General features: G+C 51.5%; 1 protein-coding gene across 2 annotated transcripts; it reads right to left on the bottom strand.

Moving 5' to 3' along the window:
- Positions 1–259: 259 nt before the first annotated feature.
- Positions 260–20,610, bottom strand: LOC114141587 (atrial natriuretic peptide receptor 1-like). Of its 2 annotated transcripts, none has more exons than XM_028012204.1 (22): positions 19,319–20,610; positions 18,236–19,028; positions 15,733–15,920; positions 15,356–15,469; positions 12,860–12,995; positions 5,217–5,308; positions 5,006–5,141; positions 4,681–4,765; positions 4,112–4,229; positions 3,950–4,024; positions 3,769–3,846; positions 3,567–3,671; positions 3,413–3,484; positions 3,180–3,342; positions 2,918–3,073; positions 2,645–2,840; positions 2,008–2,154; positions 1,806–1,929; positions 1,155–1,223; positions 764–938; positions 538–636; positions 260–405 (listed from the first exon to the last, which is right to left on the bottom strand). In XM_028012204.1, exons 2-22 carry the CDS (start codon positions 18,981–18,983, stop codon positions 260–262), a joined length of 3,222 nt encoding a protein of 1,073 aa, XP_027868005.1. In that variant the 5' UTR covers positions 18,984–19,028; positions 19,319–20,610. The 2 variants fall into 2 exon arrangements, with proteins under 2 accessions (XP_027868005.1, XP_027868006.1); XM_028012205.1 differs by having other exon boundaries at positions 19,421–20,610.
- Positions 20,611–21,485: the final 875 nt, after the last annotated feature.

Below are 21,485 nucleotides of genomic sequence, written 5' to 3'. Positions count from 1 at the left end.
CCAGCAGAGTCTCCGTTCTGATGGAGAGCAGGAAGATCATCTGCTGCTGGAACGAGAAACCGGGTCAGGAGACGGAACTGGGCCAGAGAAGTGTGGATTCCTGATCAGGCTCTGCAGAAAGGTCCCGATTCGGTCTGTTTTCCTCCTTCGGGTGATGTTTCTCCTCCTAAAGTTCTGGATCTGACCAGAACCAGTACCAGAACGATCCTCCATCAGCAGGAAACAACCATCCTGCGCCCCCTTTGTCACCGCTGTGTCCTCATTGGCTGCCGCTCTCCCCCAACAGCCAATAGGTGGTCATGGTTCCCTTCCCCTTGACGTCGACGGACCCTCGGCGCTCCAGCTGGAAGCAGTTGAACTCCATCAGGACGTCGCGGGTCGCCGCAGACACGTGAATCTTCAGCGCTGCAGATACAAACACAGATGGCTGTAAACACCTGCTACTGGTTCCGGTCCACCCTGGAGGACCTTCTGTTGGGCCAGCAGGAGACGGTACCACCCCAGTCCAATCTCAGGTGTGTCGAAGACATGGCTCACCTTCCCCAGTGGACTCCATCCGTGAAGATGTGTTGACTGTGTCCCCGAACAGGCAGTACCGTGGCATCTTCAGACCCACCACTCCGGCACACACCGGACCTGCAGACAGAGGCGGATCAGAGCCGGTCTGACCCGTGAAAAGAAGCATCTTCTGGTCTCTATAGGAATCTCCAGCGGTCCGTCCAGGATCAGGTTATCCGTCCCCAACACCGGTCCAAATACTCACCGCTGTGAATCCCGATCCTCAGCTCCAGCTGCCGCTCCGGCCGGTGGCGGATCCTGAAGGTTCGGACAGCAGCCAGCAGGGCGAGCGCCATGCGGGCGATCTCCCTGCCATGCCGCTTCCCGTTTCTCACCGGCAGCCCGGAGACCACCATGTAGGCATCACCGATGGTCTCCACCTGGGGGCGCCGCAGGACAACAGCACTGTTAGTGGGACAGGAAGTCTGCTGCTTCAGTTGTTTTTTTATTGTGGCAGAAAATTATTTGACATGATTAAATCTGACAGAATGACTTCCTTCCTCTTCAACCGGATCAAAAGGTGAATCTATCAGATCCACCGATTCTGATCCCAGCTACCTTCAGCCTGTTCTGACCCAAACACCAACCGTTTTCACCTTATAAACATCAAAGTTGTCAATGATGGCATCAAAGCAGGTGTACAGGTCATTGAGGAGAGTCACGACCTGCAGAAACACAGACCTCAGGGTTTAGATTCAGACTAAAAATGGAAGAAACATGGGAGGAATAGTTCAGCCGCAGACAGAGGGAGCTGTTTACAGCTGTAAGGCTTCCCTCTGCTTCCTGTGTTCAAGCTAAGCTAGCAACTTCCCTCTGCTTCCTGTGTTCAAGCTAAGCTAGCAACTTCCCTCTGCTTCCTGTGTTCAAGCTAAGCTAGCAACTTCCCTCTGCTTCCTGTGTTCAAGCTAAGCTAGCAACTTCCCTCTGCTTCCTGTGTTTAAGCTAAGCTAACAGCTTCCCTCTGCTTCCTGTGTTCAAGCTAAGCTAGCAACTTCCCTCTGCTTCCTGTGTTCAAGCTAAGCTAGCAACTTCCCTCTGCTTCCTGTGTTCAAGCTAAGCTAGCAACTTCCCTCTGTTTCCTGTGTTTAAACTAATAGTTTTCTTTTTCTAACAATGTTTATGTTTGGCTAGGCTAAATGTTTCCTCTGCTTCCATCATTTTTCCTTAGCTAATGTAAGCTAGGCTAACAGTTCCCCAGAGTTTGCAGCCTTTGCTCTCAGGTAGCATAAGGTCCAGGTGCTGTGGACCTCCATGGGGGAGCTTTCTGCAGACAGGGCGGTGAAACCAACGATGTCACTGAAGTAGATTGTGACCGAGTCGAAGGCTTCAGCTTGAACCGTCTCTCCGCGCTTCAGTTGCTCTGCCACCGAGCTGCAGACAACAACAACCGGGTCAGTACTGACTGTGGTAGTAGTACAGTGCTGACTGCAGTAGTACTATAGTACTCACTGTGGCAGTATCTGGTAGAGCAGGGCCTCGGCCTTGCGTTTCTCCTCATGGTAGGCCTGGGTGCGCTCCTCCACCAGCTCCTCCAGGTTGTTGGCGTATTGCTCCATGCGGGACAGCAGGTTGTCCAGGATGTTGTTCCTAGACTCTCTGGAAACAGAAAAATGTAGGAGTTTACCAAAAGTTTACCTGTAACTCTGCTCTGTCCGACCACTTTAATAAACTGTTGTTTAATTTAACAGGAAATTTCTCGATAGTAGATGTTTATAAGTTGACTTTGAAAGAATGTGATCATTTTTTAATTTCTTTATTCATATTTTATACTGTATTTTATTTTATTCTGGAGTAACCTCACAACACTGGAACCTCAAAACATTGTCCTGAGCCGTATGCAACGTAATTTCGTTCTGTATTCACCCTGTGCATGCAAAATCACAATAAAGTCAGTCTAAGTCTAAGTCTTAGAACCACCAGCAGAGGGCAGCAGTTTATTTCTACTATTATTGATGTAAACAGGGTTCCAGTGAGAAGATATCAGAAGGTTCTGATCCAGAGCAGCTCGGCTCTCTGACGTCAGAGCTCACTGCTGGCAAACAAGGAGACTCCACCCCTCTGACCCGGCCCGTGCCTCGGCCCTTACGTGCCGTGCTTGCGCAGCAGCAGGCGGATGTGGTTGAAGTCTGGTCTCTCAGTCGACTCCTCGGCCCAGCAGCGCTGCATCAGCTGGCCCACCTCGGGTTTGGACTCGTTGGGACTTGGACTCTCTCGGTGGTCCTCCGTGTCCACGGTGGGCCGCAGGCAGGGCCACTCGCCCAAAATCACCCGGTCCACGATCTCTGCTGGGACACTGAGGTGCTCAGGCGATGCCTGGATCCGGAATGAAGTGGGACACTGTGGACCCGCTGTGGTTTACCTTTGGGACTTAGCAGCGCCCCCTCAAGGTAGAAGGCTCCTCGGCGCAGCGCCACCTCCTGCAGGATGATCCCAAAGCTGTACACGTCTCCTTTCTGCGTCCCCTGAGGAGGCGGAGATTCCATCCGGAGCAGCTCTGGAGCCACCCACAGCTTCTCTGCACAAAACCCAGCGAAAGGTCAGCTCGGTCTTTTTTTTTGACAAGGTTTGCCCCATGCCCTTTCTATAGCCATTGGTAGCGATGGAGAAGACAGAGGACTCACGGGCGTAGTAGGCGTGAGCGTCGCTGCCGCAGTCCGGGTCGGATCGGAAGCTGGTCAGGCCATAATCGGTGATCTTGAGGACAAAGCGCTTGTCCACCACGCAGTTAGACGATTTGAGTTTACCGTGAGAGACGATGACACTGTTGTGAAGGAAAACCATTCCCTGAGGACAAAGACGGGGACTGAGTGTCTGTCCCACCTGGAGACCGGGCGGTGCACCGGAAGAGGCTCACCTTCACAATGTCGTTGATGAGCGAATACTTGAACATCCAGTCCAGGGTGATGCTGTCGTTCTCCAGGATGTCCTGAGGACATGTGGGGACAAGTGAGGACATGTGGGGACAAGTGAGGACATGTGGGGACAGGGGGACGGCCAAGTGCGCGTACCTGCAGGCTGCCTCGGGGACAGTACTCGGTGACGATGCAGATGTTCGGCGGGTCGATGCACGCCCCGATGAACCGGGTCAGGTGTTCATTCTGGACGTCTCTCATCTGAACAGAAAAACATCTGGGTCAGTTCGGTTCTGGAGGTCCAACAGAACCAGAACCGCCATTAGGGAACATCTTCAGATGATCTGGACAGACTCACGTGTTTGAGTTCAAACAGAACCTTCCTGTTCAGCTCAATCCGCTTCCTGTTGGAGTATTTGATGGCCACGATGTTCCCCTGCAAGGGAGAACAGACGAGAACACTGAGGGAACGCCAAAGGAGCGCTGAGGGAACAGTGAGGATGATGAAGGCCACCTTCCTCTCACCTGGCCAGACTCACCTTGCAGTAGCCAGTCTTGGCGAACACCTGCAGGTTTCCGTCTCCGGTCATCAAGGATCCGTAGTTGGAGCCTCTCTGCGGAGCAAAGAGCTTCTCATTAGGAGGAAGTGGAACGACGGGGAACTTCCTGTTCTACTGACCGGCGGCAGTTCCGGAGCTCACCAGCGACAGGGTGACCCGGCTGCCGCTCCGCAGAACCTTCTCCATGCTGCTCATGTGCAGATCTTCCCACGAGATTCGCCATAGCTGAGCCACCAGCTCCCGCTCCAGCCTCAGCCTCCTGCAGAACCAGAACCGGGTCAGAACCACAGAGGGTTCTGGAGTTAACCCTGGTTGAAACCAGTTTGAATCAGCTAACCCAGGTAGAGCCAGGGTTCTGCCGGGTCGGATCAGTTCAGTGAGAACCAAACCTGAACCAGACCGAAATAGAACCAAACATGGAACCGATCCAAATCAAGAACCAATCCTGATCCGACTGGACTCAAACTGGGTCATGTAGGATCAAAAACCTGGAAAGCAGTTAAAGCTGGACCAGAACCAGAGTCCAACTGGTCCAGAACCGTACAGGTCCAATAAATCTGTGACCCGTCATCAACCAGAACCTGGACAATGTCCTTTAACCCACCATCAGAACCAGTTTGAAACTGGTTTAAGCGGAGCTAGTTTTGAACGATGAAACAATCCGGTTCCGGTTCTGGTTCTGGTCCTGATCAGTGAAGGTGACCTCTGACCTGTAGATGAAGATGGCGACGGTGGTCGTCATGGTGATGAGGAAGCAGACCAGGATGGACGCCATCTGGTGGACGGTGATGGTTCCTGCGGGATGAAACACATTCCCAGTTCAGGTTCTGATCCAGACCTTCCCAAACGGGCCAGAACCAGGTCCCAGGTCAGAACTCAGGTCTGCAGAACCTCTGGTTCTGTCAGAGCCGGACGTTGGACCGGTGGTATCCAGGTCAGTGAGATCTGTTCTGGTTCTGTTCTGGTTGCGTTTGGCCCCAGTTTGGACACGGTTTTGCCCCAGGTTCGGACCCGGGTTCAGCCCTATCCACTGACTTGTGAGGCACTTTGGGTTGTCGTTCTTCAGGCCGCAGAAGGGAACGTCCAGAGGCCTGGTTCCACCCAACCAGAACCGGACCGACCCAGGTACCTTGGTCAAGTTCTGCTCTGAGCTGCGGTAGGTCAGAACCACCTACAGGGGAACAGAACCGGGTCAGAGCTGGAAAGAGTGCAGTTCTGCTGAAGGGTTCTGGTTCTGGTTCTGTACCCGGTAGGCGCTGCGGTTGGAGTCCCAGTCCCACAGAGCGTAGTCCATCTCCCGGTCCCCGTTCACGTCCAACTGGACCGGACCTGCCACACCTGGGAATGGACAGAACCGCAGGTCAGGTTCTGGAACCGACAGGTCCAACTCAACTGGACCACTATGATCGCTTGGTTCTGCTCTGCATCCAGAACCAGAACCAAACAGAGAAGCAGCAGTCAGCTTCTAAGCACCACAGATCTGGAACAAACTTCCAGAAAACTGAAAAAGCCAAAACCCTGAGATCCTTTAAATCCAGAGTCGATTATCAATGCCTGGATCATCGATTATCAATGCCTGGATCATCGATTAATCGGGTCTGGATTCAGCTCTGCTCTGCCACAAAAATGCTGAAATGTTCCGGGCCGGTAAACTGGACCCGGCCACAGTAATCAGAATAATGTCTTTACAGAGCTGATAATAGGTTCTGGTTCTGAAGGAAGAACCTCCAGATTATTTCTGGTAAATTCTGCTGCAGCTTGGCTCAGAAAGGAGTCGTCTCAGGTTAATTACAGCTGATTTTTGGGTCCATCAGAACCAGGACTGCAGGTCGCCATGGCAACAAGAGGACCGGTTGAGTCCTGTGGTTCAGCAAGATTTATTAATGTAGCTTTTATTTTACCAGGAGATAAAACACATTGAGACTAAAAACATCCTGGATCGGTTCCTGGATCACTGTTCATGCTGAACTGGTCTCCCTCCTACTGCAGAGAACAAACGGTCAGAACCATCCGGAACCGTTTGTTCTCTGCTTCCAGGCGGCCGGGAATTTTTCTTAACACTCAATTTATTCCGGGCCGAGTCAGAACCAGAACACCTGACTTTCCTACAGGGAGAAACTGTGGATCAGTACACAAGGCCCAGAACCGTCCAGAACCATCAGGTGGATCTTGGTGTTCCTCAGTGATCAGACCGATGCAGCTCACCTGAGAGCCTGCAGGGGGCAACAGAGGACAAGCTGTAGTGATCCAAACAGCAGAACCGGCCCGAGGTTTTCTCAGAGTTCTAGAGCTGTTGATCCGAACCACGCTGACAGAACCCAAGATTGGACCCAGTAGAGTCACCAGGACGGGTTCGGACTGCCGTTGGTAAAGTTACACAGTCAAAACTTCGGTAATTTGGTCATTTAGCCCGACATAAGAGTGAAAATGGAGGTTCGTTTTTCAGTCATATTTTCTCCATTTTGTTCAGTCATTACTAAATGTACCGACTAAATATTAAGGTTCAAAGTAAATATTTACCTTGCTAATTAAATATGTAGTGTGAAACTTATTTTAGCTATTTAGTTGGAGCTAAATATTAAGTTCCGCGCTACCTCAATATTTAGCTATCCCCAAGGGTATCTAGCTACGAGCTAAACAGTTAGCTCCCAGCTAGTTAAAGAGATTGGACGTTTTACTTCAGTTGCTTAAATAAACTGAAATTTATGTGATGAAAGTATGTTTCTGAAAAACAAGTAACTGAAAAGTGGATTAACTTTGGACGGAACGGCTTCAAAGACGATAAAGTATTTTAAATTGAGTGGAGAATGAAGATGGTGATAAATGTCCAAGCAGAAACTAAAACAACCTCTTTTGGACCGAACCAGAACTGTTCTGTTCAGTCATGCCATCAAAAAGAACGTTCTGCAGGACAGAAAAGATTGCACAAGTAAATAGGAGGATTTATTCCAGTGACTAATAAATAGTCATTTATTAGTCTAACTGTTTAGACTAATAAATATTGGCAAGAGAATATTGCCAATTAGTCCATAATTGACAATTCCCAATTCTGTTGTTTCTAGTGACAGAAACGACAGAAGAGACTTTCAAAAGTAAAACTGCGTGCTAATTTAAAACAAGCTTTTTGGTGCTTGGAGTAAAATTATGGAATAATTTGGATTAAGATTTGAAAAATATTCAACTATAATATCAGTCTCCTCCATGGGCTGCCACCTTATCGTGGTGGAGGGGTTTGAGTGCCCCAATGATCCTAGGAGCTATGCTGTCTGGGGCTTCATGCCCCTGGTAGGGTCACCCAAGGCAGACAGGTCCTAGGTGAGGGACCAGACAAAGTGCAGCCCGAAGACCCCAATGATGAAGGAAAACCTTGGACTTGGTGTTCCCTCGCCCGGACGCGGGTCACCGGGGCCCCACTCTGGAGCCAGGCCTGGAGGGGGGGCACGATGGCGAGCGTCTGGTGGCCGGGCTTTTACCCATGGAGCCCGGCCGGGCTCAGCCCGAAGAGGAAACATGGGCCCCCCCTCCCATGGGCCCACCACCCGTGGGAGGGGCCAAAGGGGTCGGGTGCACTGTGTGATGGGTGGCGGCCAAGGGAGGGGACCCTGGCGGTCCGATCCTCGGTTGCAGAAACTGGCTCTTGGGACGTGGAATGTCACCTCTCTGGTGGGGAAGGAGCCGGAGCTAGTGCGTGAGGTCGAGAGGTTCCGGCTAGAAATAGTCGGTCTCACCTCGGCGCATGGCTCTGGTTCTGGAACCAGTCTCCTTGAGAGGGGCTGGACATACTTCCACTCTGGAGTTGCCCAGGGAGAGAGACGTCGGGCAGGAGTGGGCATACTTGTTGCTCCCCATCTCGGCGCCTGTACGTTGGGGTTTACCCTGGTGAACGAGAGGGTAGCATCCCTCCGCCTACGGGTGGGGGGACGGGTTCTGACTGTCGTTTGTGCTTACGGGCCGAACGACAGTTCAGATTACCCACCCTTTTTGGAGTCCTTAGAGGGGGTACTGGAGAGTGCTCCTCCTGGGGACTCCCTTGTTCTGCTGGGGGACTTCAACGCTCACGTGGGCAACGACAGTGAGACCTGGAGGGGCGTGGTTGGGAGGAACGGCCCACCCGACCTGAACTCGAGCGGTGTTCTGTTGTTGGACTTCTGTGCTCGCCATGGATTGTCCATAACGAACACCATGTTCAAGCATAAGGGTGTCCATATGTGCACTTGGCACCAGGACACCCTAGGCCGCAGTTCGATGATCGACTTTGTCATCGTTTCATCGGATCTGCGGCCGTATGTCTTGGACACTCGGGTGAAGAGAGGTGCGGAGCTGTCCACTGACCACTACCTGGTGGTGAGTTGGCTCCGGTGGTGGGGGCGAAAGCCGGTCAGACCTGGCAGGCCCAAACGTGTTGTGAGGGTCTGCTGGGAACGTCTGGCGGAATCCCCTGTGAGACGGAGCTTTAACTCCCATCTCCGGCAAAACTTCGAACACGTCCCGGGGGAGGTGGGGGACATGGAGTCTGAGTGGACCGTGTTCCGTGCCTCCATTGTCGAGGCGGCCGATCGGAGCTGTGGCCGCAAGGTTGTCGGTGCCTGTCGCGGCGGCAACCCTCGAACCCGTTGGTGGACACCTTCGGTGAGGGATGCCGTCAGGCTGAAGAAGGAGTCCTATCGAGCCTTTTTGGCCTGTGGGACTCCGGAAGCAGCTGATGGGTACCGGTGGGCGAAGCGGCATGCGGCTCGGGCGGTTGCTGAGGCAAAAACTCGGGTGTGGGAGGAGTTTGGAGAGGCCATGGAGAAAGACTTCCGCACGGCTTCGAGGCGATTCTGGTCCACCATCCGGCGTCTCGGGGGGGGAAGCGGTGCAGCACCAACACTGTTTATAGTGGGGATGGTGTGCTGCTGACCTCTACTCGGGACGTTGTGGGCCGGTGGGCAGAGTACTTCGAAGACCTCCTCAATCCCACCAACATGCCTTCCACTGAGGAAGCGGAGCCTGGGGACTCTGGGTTGGGCTCTCCAATCTCTGGGGGCGAGGTCGCCGAGGTGGTTAAAAAGCTCCTCGGTGGCAAGGCCCCGGGGGTGGATGAGATCCGCCCGGAGTTCCTTAAGGCTCTGGATGTTGTAGGGTTGTGTTGGTTGACGCGACTCTGCAATATCGCATGGACATCGGGGGCAGTTCCCCTGGATTGGCAGACTGGGGTGGTGGTCCCCCTGTTCAAAAAGGGGGACCGGAGGGTGTGCTCCAATTATAGAGGGGTCACACTCTTAAGCCTCCCTGGCAAGGTCTATTCAGGGGTCCTGGAGAGGAGGGTCCGTCGGATAGTCGAACCTCGGATTCAGGAAGAGCAGTGTGGTTTTCGTCCTGGTCGTGGAACACTGGACCAGCTCTACACCCTCGGCAGGGTCCTGGAGGGTGCATGGGAGTTCGCCCAACCAGTCTACATGTGTTTTGTGGACTTGGAGAAGGCGTTCAACCGTGTCCCTCGGGGAGCCCTGTGGGGGGTTCTCCGGGAGTATGGGGTACCGGGCCCTTTGATACGGGCTGTCAGGTCCCTGTATGACCGGTGTCAGAGTCTGGTCCGCATTGCCGGCAGTAAGTCGGGCTCGTTTCCGGTGAGAGTTGGACTCCGCCAGGGCTGCCCTTTGTCACCGATTCTGTTCATCACTTTCATGGACAGAATCTCTAGACCAGCCAAGGTGTTGAGGGGATCCGATTTGGTGGCCTCAGGATCTCATCTCTGCTTTTTGCAGACGATGTGGTCCTTTTGGCTTCATCAGATCGTGATCTGCAGCTCTCGCTGGATCGGTTCGCAGCCGAGTGTGAAGCGGCCGGGATGGGGATCAGTGCCTCCAAATCCGAGGCCATGGTCTTGAGCCGGAAAAGGGTAGAGTGCCTTCTCCGGGTCAGGGGGGGTGTCCTGCCCCAAGTGGAGGAGTTTAAGTATCTCGGGATCTTGTTCACGAATGGGGGAAGAAGGGAGCTGGAGATTGACAGGCGGATTGGCGCAGCGTCTGCTGTCAAGCGGGTGCTGTACCGGTCCGTCGTGGTGAAGAGAGAGCTGAGCCAAAAAGCGAAGCTCTCGATTTACCGGTCGATCTACGTTCCCACCCTCATCTATGGTCATGAGCTTTGGGTCATGACCGAAAGAACGAGATCGCGGATACAAGCGGCCGAAATGGGTTTTCTCCGTAGGGTGGCTGGGCTCTCCCTTAGAGATAGGGTGAGAAGCTCAGTCATCCGGGAGGGACTCAGAGTAGAGCCGCTGCTCCTTCACATCGAGAGGAGCCAGTTGAGGTGGCTTGGGCATCTGGTCAGGATGCCTCCTGGACGCCTCCCTGGTGAGGTGTTCCGGGCACGTCCCACCGGGAGGAGGCCCCGGGGAAGACCCAGGACACGCTGGAGGGACTATGTCTCTCGGCTGGCCTGGGAACGCCTCGGGATTCCCCCGGAGGAGCTGGAAGAAGTGGCTGGGGAGAGGGAAGTCTGGGCCTCCCTTCTGAAGCTGCTACCCCCGCGACCCGACCCCGGATAAGCGGAAGAAGATGGATAGATGGATGGATATAATATCAGTTAAACACTTAATAAGAAGAAAATCTAAGTCATGTGGACCCGTTGCAGCATGACGCCGCTGGAGGGCAGCAGGAACGTGGCTGCTCGCTAACGACTAGCATTGGTTTTAGCTGGTGTCAACATAAGGCGCTAAATCTTAAATAATTAAAAACAATAGCAAGGGAGAGGAAAGTGGTTCAATTTAACATGGAGATGTGATGTGAAATTTGTTTAGGCGATCTAAACACCAACCTAAACAGGTGTTAATGTCAGCTAATCTACCACCGCTCTGTTAGCTTAGCTAATAGCAGCAGTAGCTAATCTACCACAGCGATCACTTATTAATAATTGCAAAATAAACATGAAGTCTGAAAACATTAAACGGACTGAATATTCTGGGAAACGTTTAAGCGTTTTTGGATGTTGAATCCTGAAACATGAAGTATCGTTGCTGCCGACTGAGAAAACGAATCCGTCCGGCTTCAGGTTTCATTTGGCTGGCGGTTCGTCTTCTCGCCCTCCAGATGTAAACAATAACATGCATTCTGAGTTAATGATGATTACATATTTAGTGAATTAAAATTGAAATTAATTAACTGAATAAACTGACTGTAACTTTATTAACCTCCATGTTTTCTCATAGATAAATAACCAAATTGATTTCAGTTTATTTCCCATAATGCTTGGCGTTTCTCTGAGTCCATGTTGAGTCTGGAGTCACCTGGTCTCAGGTAAACGGCCCCATGAGGTCCAGGTGTTCCTGGAAGTGATGCGCTGCTTTCCAGGAATGAAGAGAAAAAAACAAGGTCAGCCGGGGGCGGAGCTCACCTGGGGACCAGTCTCCTCACCGGTTCTGATCCATTCACAGGTTCTGAGTCAGAACCAGAACCACAGAGGAAGAAGTAGGAAGACTGAAGCTTGACTTCCCACCAACAGAACCCAGAAACGGGTCGGGTTCTGACGGCTCATCATCTCCAGCTCTTTCTGACCTCTGATGCTCCCAGTCCATTTGGATCCAATCGTCCGGGACCAGGACCCAGTTCTGGAGCAGCTCATCATGGAGAACCTGGAAAGCTGCGGTTGGACTGTGTAGTCATGATGCTACAGGAGGTCAAACTGGTTATCCAGTTATCTGCTCTTTCTTTCTTCAACTGTTTTTGTTTCTCAGTTACTTTTCTCTCCTCAGACGCTCCACCTGGTCTGGCCTTCTGATTGGCTGACCTTCCTGGAGGTGGGGCATCAGCTGACATGATGCTGCCATCACCTGATGGTGTTTTCTCTCCTGCTGTTTGTTTTTTAGCTTAATGAACATAGAAAATAATCCCACATCAGTTCTTCTGCTCTACCTTCTCAAACCTCCAGACAGCTGCTGGTGCTGAGCCCGGTTCTGGTTCTGCTGCAGGTTTCTTCCTGTTAAATTGTGTCACCTCATACATGCTCGGTTTGAAGGAGTCAATGACTCGATGCTGCTGCTTTCCTCAGACAGAAACCATTAAAGGGCCAGTATCATGGTTTCCAGTCGCTTGGTTCCATTTTCCTACAGAATAACTTTGTAAAGAACTTTGACTTCCTGTTTTAACTCCTTCAAATTCTGAAGCTCCGCCTCCAGGAAATCAGTGTGGCTGCTCTATTAACCCTTTAGTGTTTTTACCAGCGTTACTCTGATCAGCTGTTTCGGATCAGAACCAACAGTTCGGGTCGCTCAGTGCCGGGTGCAGGCGCCCAGGCAACAGCAGAACCAGGTCGGTTCTGGAGCTGAAATAAACCGGGTCGCTTCTGGCGGGAAGGTTTTAGTGGACGTACCGCTGCGCTGAATGAATCAGGCAGAACCTTATGACCAGTGACAGGTGGAGCACCAGGGGGTGGAGCTTGCCACACCTGCAGACCAGCAACTTCAGCAACTGCAGCTTGAACCAAGCCAGCAGCGTGATGAAGACAGCGATGATCCCAAACAGGAAGCAAACAACATGCACAGGAAATGCATAATCTGAGCCAATCTTTTCACAATAAGAGAGAGCTGCGGTATACTTTGATTGTCCAACAGGAGAACCTGGACGGTTTGTTCTGAAACCCAGAGCTAAATAAGCTGTTTGGATTTGAGAACAACCTGAAGATTCCCAAACAACAACTTCCATAGAATCCCAGCGTGCCGAGGACAGAACCCTGAGGAACACCAGACCGCTTCGGCTGGAACGACGCATCCAGAGGGTAGATGTCAGATCCAGCAGTTTTCTACCTGCACCACAGGGTGGTGACCTTTCTGACCTCTGACACTGAAAGAAGATCAAGCAGGAATCAAAGATGACTCGATCAGGAATCAATCGGGAATCTCTGGTCACGCACCAGTAAAGGTTCGGTTCCACATCTTGGCGGTGATGTTTCTCCCTGGCGGTCTGGCTCCTGAAGCCGCCATAGTTTCATTCAGAGCGCGGGCGTAAATCATGAGGCCGTCATAAAACCCTGCGGCGATGATGTTCATCTGAAAATCAGGAACAGGAAGTCAGTCCTGACCCGGTTCCGGACACCCGAAACCAGGAATGTTATTCCTGCAGGAGCCATGTTGGACTTTTCATTCAGGAAGAGGAAACTGGGAGGCGGGACCCATCTGGGTTCTGGTTCCTGATGAGTCATGGTGGCTGCAGCCAGGTTCATCTAGGATCCAGAACCACTAACCGACCCAAACACGGTTCTGTTTGTGGGTTTTATAGAGATCCAGATTGGAGCCATCTGGACTTCAGGGATTGTTCCTAAAATCCGGTTCCACAGCGACCCAGCCAATCAGACAGGAGCAGAAAGTGTTGCTATGACCACCAGTAGGAAAGCGGTTCCGCCTCCAGAACCATCAGAACCTCGGTCTGCTTGAGCAGCTTTCAGCTTCCTGAAGGCCGTTAGCTGCTGCTGCCCTGAAGGATCACGTTTCTCTGCAGCTAACCGCATTAGCTAACCGCATTAGCTTCCCTCTGCTGCTGATTAACGACCTCTGCAACCGCAGCTGCTGTTAGAGCCAGCAGTAAGGAAACACGGCAGGACACCTGGAGGACACCTGGGGGACGCCACGGGGACACCTGGAGGACACCTGGGGGACGCCACGGGGACACCTGGAGGACACCTGGGGGACGCCTGGAGGACACCTGGATCAGGAGCAGGATGCAGCGTTCCTCATGGATCGTCTCCAGACCTGCTGATGACATCATCGGCGGTGGGCGCCATGTCCATCACCGTGTGATCGATGACATCATCGGCTCGGACACATTAAGTTGGAGCAGCTGTTGAAGCCGCCAGCCTAATTACATCACTTCCTCCATATTTGTCCAATCAGAGCAACAGGAGGTCATGCTGACGGATGACACCTCTGAACTGTCTCCATGGCGACCAGGATGGCCGAGCAGAAAGCCTCTGCCGGTTCTGATCGGATCCAACAGAACCGGAGTCAGACTAAGGATCAGATGCTTCATCCATGAGCGTCCAACGAATCCATCCATCATCCAACCAACCATCATCAATCCATCATCCAACCATAATCCAATCATACATCCAACGAATCCATCCATCATCCGACCATCATCCATCCATCATCCATCCATCATCCACCATCATCCATCCAACCCTACATCCAACCATCATCCGACCATCATGAATCCATCATCCAACCATCACCATCCATCATCCATCCATCATCCAACCATACATCCAACCATACATCCATACATTGTCCAACCATACATCCATCATCCAACCATACATCCGTCATCCATCATCAATCCATCATCCAACCATCATCAATTCATCATCCATCCATCATCAACCATCATCCAACCAATACATCCAACCATCATCCAACCCTACATCCAACCATCATCCGACCATCATCAAACCATCATCCAACCATCATCAATCCATCATCCATCCATCATCCAACCATCATCCAACCATACATCCATCCATCGTCCAACCATACATCCATCATCCATCCGTCATCCAACCATCATCAATTCATCATCCATCCATCATCCAACCATCATCCATCCATCATCCAACCAATACATCCAACCATCATCCAACCCTACACCCAACCATCATCCATCCATCATCCAGCCATCATCAATTCATCATCCAACCATCATCCAACCATCATCCATCCATCATCCAACCATCATCCAACCATCATCAATCCATCATCCAACCATACATCCAACGAATCCGTCCATCATCCGACCATCATCAAGCCATCATCCAACCATACATCCAACCATCCATCCATCCATCATCCAACCATCATCCATCCATCATCCATCCAACCCTACATCCAACCATCATCCGACCATCATCAATCCATCATCCAACCATACATCGTCCAACCATACATCCATCATCCAACCATCCATCCGTCATCCATCCATCATCCATCCATCATCCATCCACCATCATCCAACCATCATCAATCCATCATTCAACCATCATCAATCATCCATCCATCATCCATCCATCATCCAACCATCATCTGACCATAATCCAATCATACATCCAACGAATCCATCCAACATCCAACCATCATCCAACCATCATCAATCCATCATCCATCCAACCATCATCAATCCATCATCCAACCATCATCAATCCATCATCATCCAACCATCATCCATCCATCATCCAACCATCATCCAACCATACATCCAACCATCATCCAACCATCATCCATCATCCATCCAACCCTACATCCAACCATCATTCGACCATCATCAATCCATCATCCAACCATCCATCCATCCATCGTCCAACCATACATCCATCATCCAACCATTCATCCAACCATACATCCATCATCCATCCACTCAGTACCAGAGAGTCGTCCATGCTGTAGTTAAACCAGTTCCTGGCGTCCATCTTGAGGTTGGAGACAAACTGTTGGTAGGCGGAGCTCTGAGGCTCCTGATAGGTCAGAAACTTCACAACCTGAGGAGAGGAAGAGACGGTTAGGATGGATGATGGATGCATGATGGTTGGTTGATGGATGGATGACGGATTGATGGGTCCATCAGAACCGTGGTTGCTGATGGAACCGCACCAACTAGACCAGAACAGTCCATGTTTTCTTGGTTCCAAGTTCAGCTGGTTCCAACCGGCCCGGTTCTGACCGGCAGCCAGCAGGAATCTCCTGCTTCCTCTGGTCAGGTGAAGGTCTGGCCTGCTGCTGATTGGTGGAGAGCGGCTCTTACCTGGAAGGCCTCCTTGGCTGCGGCATCGTCTTCGTCGCCTCGTTCCCACGGCGACCGGCCTCCGGAGCTCAGGCTGTCGGCGAACAGGTCGATGAAGAGGAAGACGTACTCGTGGTGAGGAAGGTCGGCCCGCCAGAAGTGGACCAGCAGCTTCCTGAAGACGTCAGCAGAGCAGCAGACGAACATCACTGCAGGAGGAAGAGGAGGAGAAAGCTGCTGACATGGAGCCTTAACGGACCAGAACCAGAACCATCTGGTTCAGGAAACATCGATCCAACCAAGATCAACATCTGCTGCTCTGATTATTGATTATTAAGAACATACATCTGGGAATCAACAGGATTGTCTATAAGTACATCTATAGATGTTTAGATCTAGATGTGTTCAAGGCCTCATGGGAGCCGAGATCAGATCGTTGATATTCCAGAACCGATAAAGTTCTGGGATACCTGCAGCTGAGCAGGTTCTGCTGTCAGCCGCAGCTACACACACGGGACACACACACCGGACAAACAAACACACACACGCCCCCAGCAGCAGCAGGTAACCAGGAAATGGAGGAAGCTCTGACCGGCTCCTGGGTTTCTCCTCAGGGTCAGAACCTATCAGAACCCTTCTCGGCCCGGTCGGCCATGTTTGGGAGCGGAACGGAGGGATGAGATAAAATTAGGCCGCGCGTGTTTAACAGGAAATTCCTGCTGATCTGATATGGCGGTGGAGCGGCGGGTCGCTGACCTGGGTTAATAAATGTCCAGCCGTTTGTCGCTGCCAGATTCCAGGTTTCTCCAGATCAACATGATGGAAAACATAAAACCAGGACAGATGTCAGGAATTTACTCCAAACTAAAGCCAGGAGAGAACAATTCTGTGTTGAATTCAGCGGGTCCAGACCCGGGTTCGCCACAGTTCCCACAGTTCTCGCTGCTCTCCAGTTTCTGCCAGACTCGGTGATTCCTGCTGCTGCGTGAATCCGGATCGTCCGAACCGGAGCCGTTATCAGGAGCGGCTGAGAGCGACGACAATCAATCCAGATTTCATTTGTTGATTTTTGCTTTAACTTGAAAACCTCCATCCTGCCCAAACCAAGGAAGAGGAGAGTTGGAGCGAAAGGGAATCGACTCGTCCTGATGGTCCTGGTGTTCTGCAGGATTTGTTTCTAATGCTGAAATGTTTCTGGCAGCCAGCGGGAAGAGCTTCATGAGCCTCACCGAGGATTCGGATCTGTATTGATTATTGATTATTGGAGCGTCTGGACTCTGCTGGGAAAATGATTCTTTTGCTTCTTGGTTTACAGAGATAAAATTGTTCCTGATCATCTGTAACCCGGTACGAACCGGACTGCGGTGTTCTGGTTGGTTCCTGAAGCGGACCCGGAGAACTTTCCAGAGGAACGGCTCAGGTTCTCCGGGAACCGGGCCGACCCAGCCGCTTCCTGCTGGTTCTGCTTCTCTGCAACTGTAATGTTTCCACTCAGCAGACGCATCGATCCGGATCACATTTCCTGCCGCAGCAGCAGGGGGGGGATGGGCTAACGGAGGCAACAGCAGGTCGGATCAGGATGCAGAACCGGTCCAGAACCGGCTCATGCCTCAGACCCGGGCCTCCCCTTTCTCCCTGGGATCCTTCAGAGGAAGTCATGGCGGTTCTGCGGTTCACCTATGGTCAGGATGATGATCCAACAGAACCCGGACCAGAACCGACTCTGCTCAGATTCAGAGCAGAACGTCATGAGGCTCCATCATGAGGGTGGGGTCAGAGGTCAAAATGATGCTGATGGTTGTCAGCAGTGATGGTTCAGGTGATTCCAAACAACTTCCTGTAAACCTTCACAATAAAAGCCACTAATTAGAGTGTTGCTCCTGAAGGCCAGCTGGATCTGTTCTGGTTCTGGTCCAAACTGCAGGATCTTGTCTCATGCCACTCCTACTGTGGTTCTGTTGGACCAGATCGAGCTCAGGCTTCCCGTTGGACCCGGTTCTGATGGTGTGTTTAGGATCATCAGAGGTCTGTAGCCAAAACATTCCCAAACAAACCGGTTCTGCCGCAGCGCAGAAACCGTTTGCTGGCCCACAAGGAACCAACCAATGAGACAACAGCGGGCCAGTAAGCGGGTCCAAACAGAACCTGAGCAGGTTCTGTTGGCCTGCCACTCTCTCATCACAGCGTTCAGTGTGAAACAGGAACCGTAGGACAAGAAAAGCTGAGCTAAGTGACGACCTTTGACCTCTGAGTCTCTGAGTTCTGAAAAGCAGCTGCGCGGACCCGACCCGGCTCGTTCCTGGGAGAATCAGAGACCAGAGCAGAGATCCGTCGGCTCTGCTTCCAGAACCGGATGAATGAAGGAAAACCAGAAAAGGTTCTGTTGGTTTTCGAATCAGACCTGGAAAACACAGAACCGTTTTCTGGAAGCAGCAGAACCGGGTCAGCCTCCTTCTATGGAACCACCTGACTGGCTGTGGCTCAGGTCATGTGACCTGTGGTGGGAACAGGAAGTGGGACTCACCGCGGCCGCTGTTCTGGATGTCGGCGAGGATCTGCGCGAAGTCGATCTCCTTCTCCTCGAACACGCTGTGATGGGTGCTGATGTTGAACGCCTTCAGCTCCTCGTACAGACCCTCGATGGCGAAGTAGCACGGCCGGTCGTCGTACTTGTGGTCGCTGAACACCAGCGCCACGTGTTCCGTCCACTCAGACTCCAGGCAGACCCGTAGGCCGAACCGGCCCAGCTTCTTGTGGGTGGGGCCCGTGTTGGTGATGGAGGGGTAGACGCCGTTGTAGAACGCCACGGCCGTGGCTCCCGCCGTGATCATGGGCACGTCCCAGTGGGCGGTGAACAGGCCGACCGGCGCGGCGGCGTAGGAGCAGCCGGGGCCGATGAACGCCCACGGGTCTCGGGCCAGCTTCAGGTCGACCGCCGCCAGCGAAGCCACCGACTCGGAGCAGATCCCGTTCCTGTCCTCGCTGCTGTTGAACACATAGCTGAGGCGGTGGTCGGGCAGCAGGGTTGGGTCAGAGTTGACGGTTCTGACGGCCCGCTCCACGGCGGGTCCAACCCGAGGCCAAGCCCAGGGGTACCTGGCGTTCTGAGGGAGGATCACCGCCAGCGTGATATTCTGCCACGGGCGCCGTCTCTCCTGGTCCCTGGCGTGGCGCCGCCTCAACCCAGGCCGCCGAGGCTCACGCCCGGCGGACGGGTCCAACAGAACCAGTAGAACCATCAGAAGAGTCCCGGCCTCCTTCCTCCAGAACATTTCTGCGTAGTGGGTCGTCTTGGTTCAGATTGGGTCAATCAGAACCTGCAGAGAACAAAACACTGTGACCAACGATGTTGGGTCAACCCAGAGTTGACCCACCAGAACCACCGACCCAATGAAATCAAAGACCCAATGGAGCCAACGACCCAACAGAACATCCATTGTTGTTGGTGAACTGTGAACATGAACGGGTTCAATTTGAACCCGTCTGAACTCATGAACATTCCTGGGCTGAGCCAGGAAATCCTCCCTGCCTCGGTCCAGGCGGGTGTCGTTTGGCTCCGTACCGCCCGGTTCCACAACGAGCCAACGCGCTGAACACCTGCTCCTACCTGAGCTGCTCTCGGCTCTTTTCATCGTGATCAACAGAAAAACTGACAAAGTATCCAGAGAAGATCCTGCAGAAAACTTCCGTCTTTCTCAGGTGAGTTCACCTGTCAGACACCAGGGCTCCACAGCAGTACGGTCCGGACACGGCCACAGAACAGGGAGCAGATGGAGGAGCTGCTGCTGGAGGAGGAAACGCTGCTGGACTGACCAAAGGGAGGAGGCGAGAGAGAGAGAGAGGGAGGGAGGGCAGTCGGTGACTCCGGAAGGGCGGATCAGCAGCAGCTGCCCTGACCTCCATGGGGGGAAGAGCTCCCCCTGCTGGGCAGAACCAGGAACACAGCAGCAGGACCAGAGGATGGATGGATCCAGCAGTCAGAACCTTTGAACAATGAAGACCTCAGGAATCAGGATTTTTCTGACCCGGTTCGGTTGTCACGGTTCTGACCTGGATTGTTCCTCCTGCTCCATGTGCCGGTTCGGTCGGACCTCGGGGTTCTGAAGTGACTCCCGGGTCAGGCTGGTTCCGAATGCAGAACCGGGCCTCGGCCAGCAGAACTTTGACCGGATCAGAACCTCAGCCCCAGGAAGTAGACCTGGACAGACCAGCTGATTTGCATAATGTCACTTCCTGTCTGTGTGCCGATGAAGATCAGCTGATTGGCTGCACAGGCAGGAAGTCACCACCGCATCACTTCCTCCTCCCAGAAAGTTGAAACCAGTTGGAACCAGAACCTGGTCCTGGTTCTGGTCCAGCTGCAGGCGGACAGAAGAAGCTTCATCCTTCCTCAGATGAGGAAGAGGAGCGCTGAAGTTTATTTCCTGACCACAGGAAGTAAGTGGTTTCAAAATAAAAGTCAATTTTCTGAACTTCCAGAACCTGTTTGGATTCTCAACAGCAGAAGGTTCTGTTGAATCGGGCCTGAGGTGGTTCTGGTGCAGCAGCTGCAGGGAGGCGAACTACTGAGTATCCACTGTGTGTTTCTGTGTGTGCGTCTAACGGCGGTGCTCCTCTGTGGGCGATCTGCTTAAAGATGGCTGCTGGTGGCGCTTCCTGTAGAGGCGGAGCTTCTTCAGAAAAACCAGCATGGCGCCTATAATCTGATATTAACCCCTGCTGATCCAGGAGAGGATTAAGGCCTGGTCCCAGTGCTCAGCGCCCTGCGCCTCCTATGAAGTGTGGACTCAAAGTCACATCAGGGGTCAGGGGTCAGGGTTGGGACGGAACAGCCCTGGGTCGTAACTTCACATCCAAAATGGCGGACTGGTCAAAACAGATGATTTTAAATGTACAGTAAAGGTATTTTTGTTGGAGATATTTGTTCTGTTACTTGTTGAATACAGAAAATTCAATATAATCACTCATGTTCAGCAAAACAAAAATTATTTCAATACTTTACTTTTGAAAACTGATTTTACTCTTTTTTTTCGACAGACAGCTCGCTCTGTGAACTTTGCCATATTTCCAAGATATTACACATTAAAATATATTAATATTTAACTTATGAGTCTGCCATTTGACTAATAGAGACAGTATTTTTACCCATAAAACCATCTGTTTTATGCAGCCAACAGTTTGGTATAAAGTGGAAATAATAAAGATCAAGTTAAGGACAAACATACGGCATGTATAAAAAATAATTAAATGCCTGACACTACATTTGAAAAATAAAAAGATTAATGGAACTAAAATGTCCTTTTTAAAAGAAACTATGAATGTTGTGACTTTATGAACCAAAAATGTACCAATAAATTAATCAGGAGCTCCGACATCAGTTTTCTCCTCTAGTCTGAGAAGAAAACATTTGTTTAAAAATCAGGATAAATTGCGACTTCATTGAAGTTTTTAGAAAGTTTTCAAAAGTGGATGTTGTACAATAAATCTATTCCGTCTTTAATTTTAATATAATAAACTTTGGTCTTCTAACAGGGATGAAGAGTTAAATTATGATATATTTAATCCTAAGTTTTATTCTCAAATACTGCTTTCTAAAAATCACCTCCACTTTTAAAGTGAAATGATTTTATTATTTACAATCTTTATTTCAATATGTTAATATCTTAATTTAAGATTTGAAATTTGACATTTGTTTTACTTTCCTCAGTTTGTGATTTTTTTTAAATTTCTTCTTTTTCTGCTCAGTTTATCATATCAAACTAATTACTAATGTG

The sequence above is a fragment of the Xiphophorus couchianus genome, chromosome 3 (genome assembly GCF_001444195.1).
Source record: "Xiphophorus couchianus chromosome 3, X_couchianus-1.0, whole genome shotgun sequence".
Lineage (NCBI taxonomy): Eukaryota > Metazoa > Chordata > Actinopteri > Cyprinodontiformes > Poeciliidae > Xiphophorus > Xiphophorus couchianus.
The sequence above is the reverse complement of the archived record's forward strand: the minus strand, read 5'-3'. Positions and strand labels throughout refer to the sequence as shown.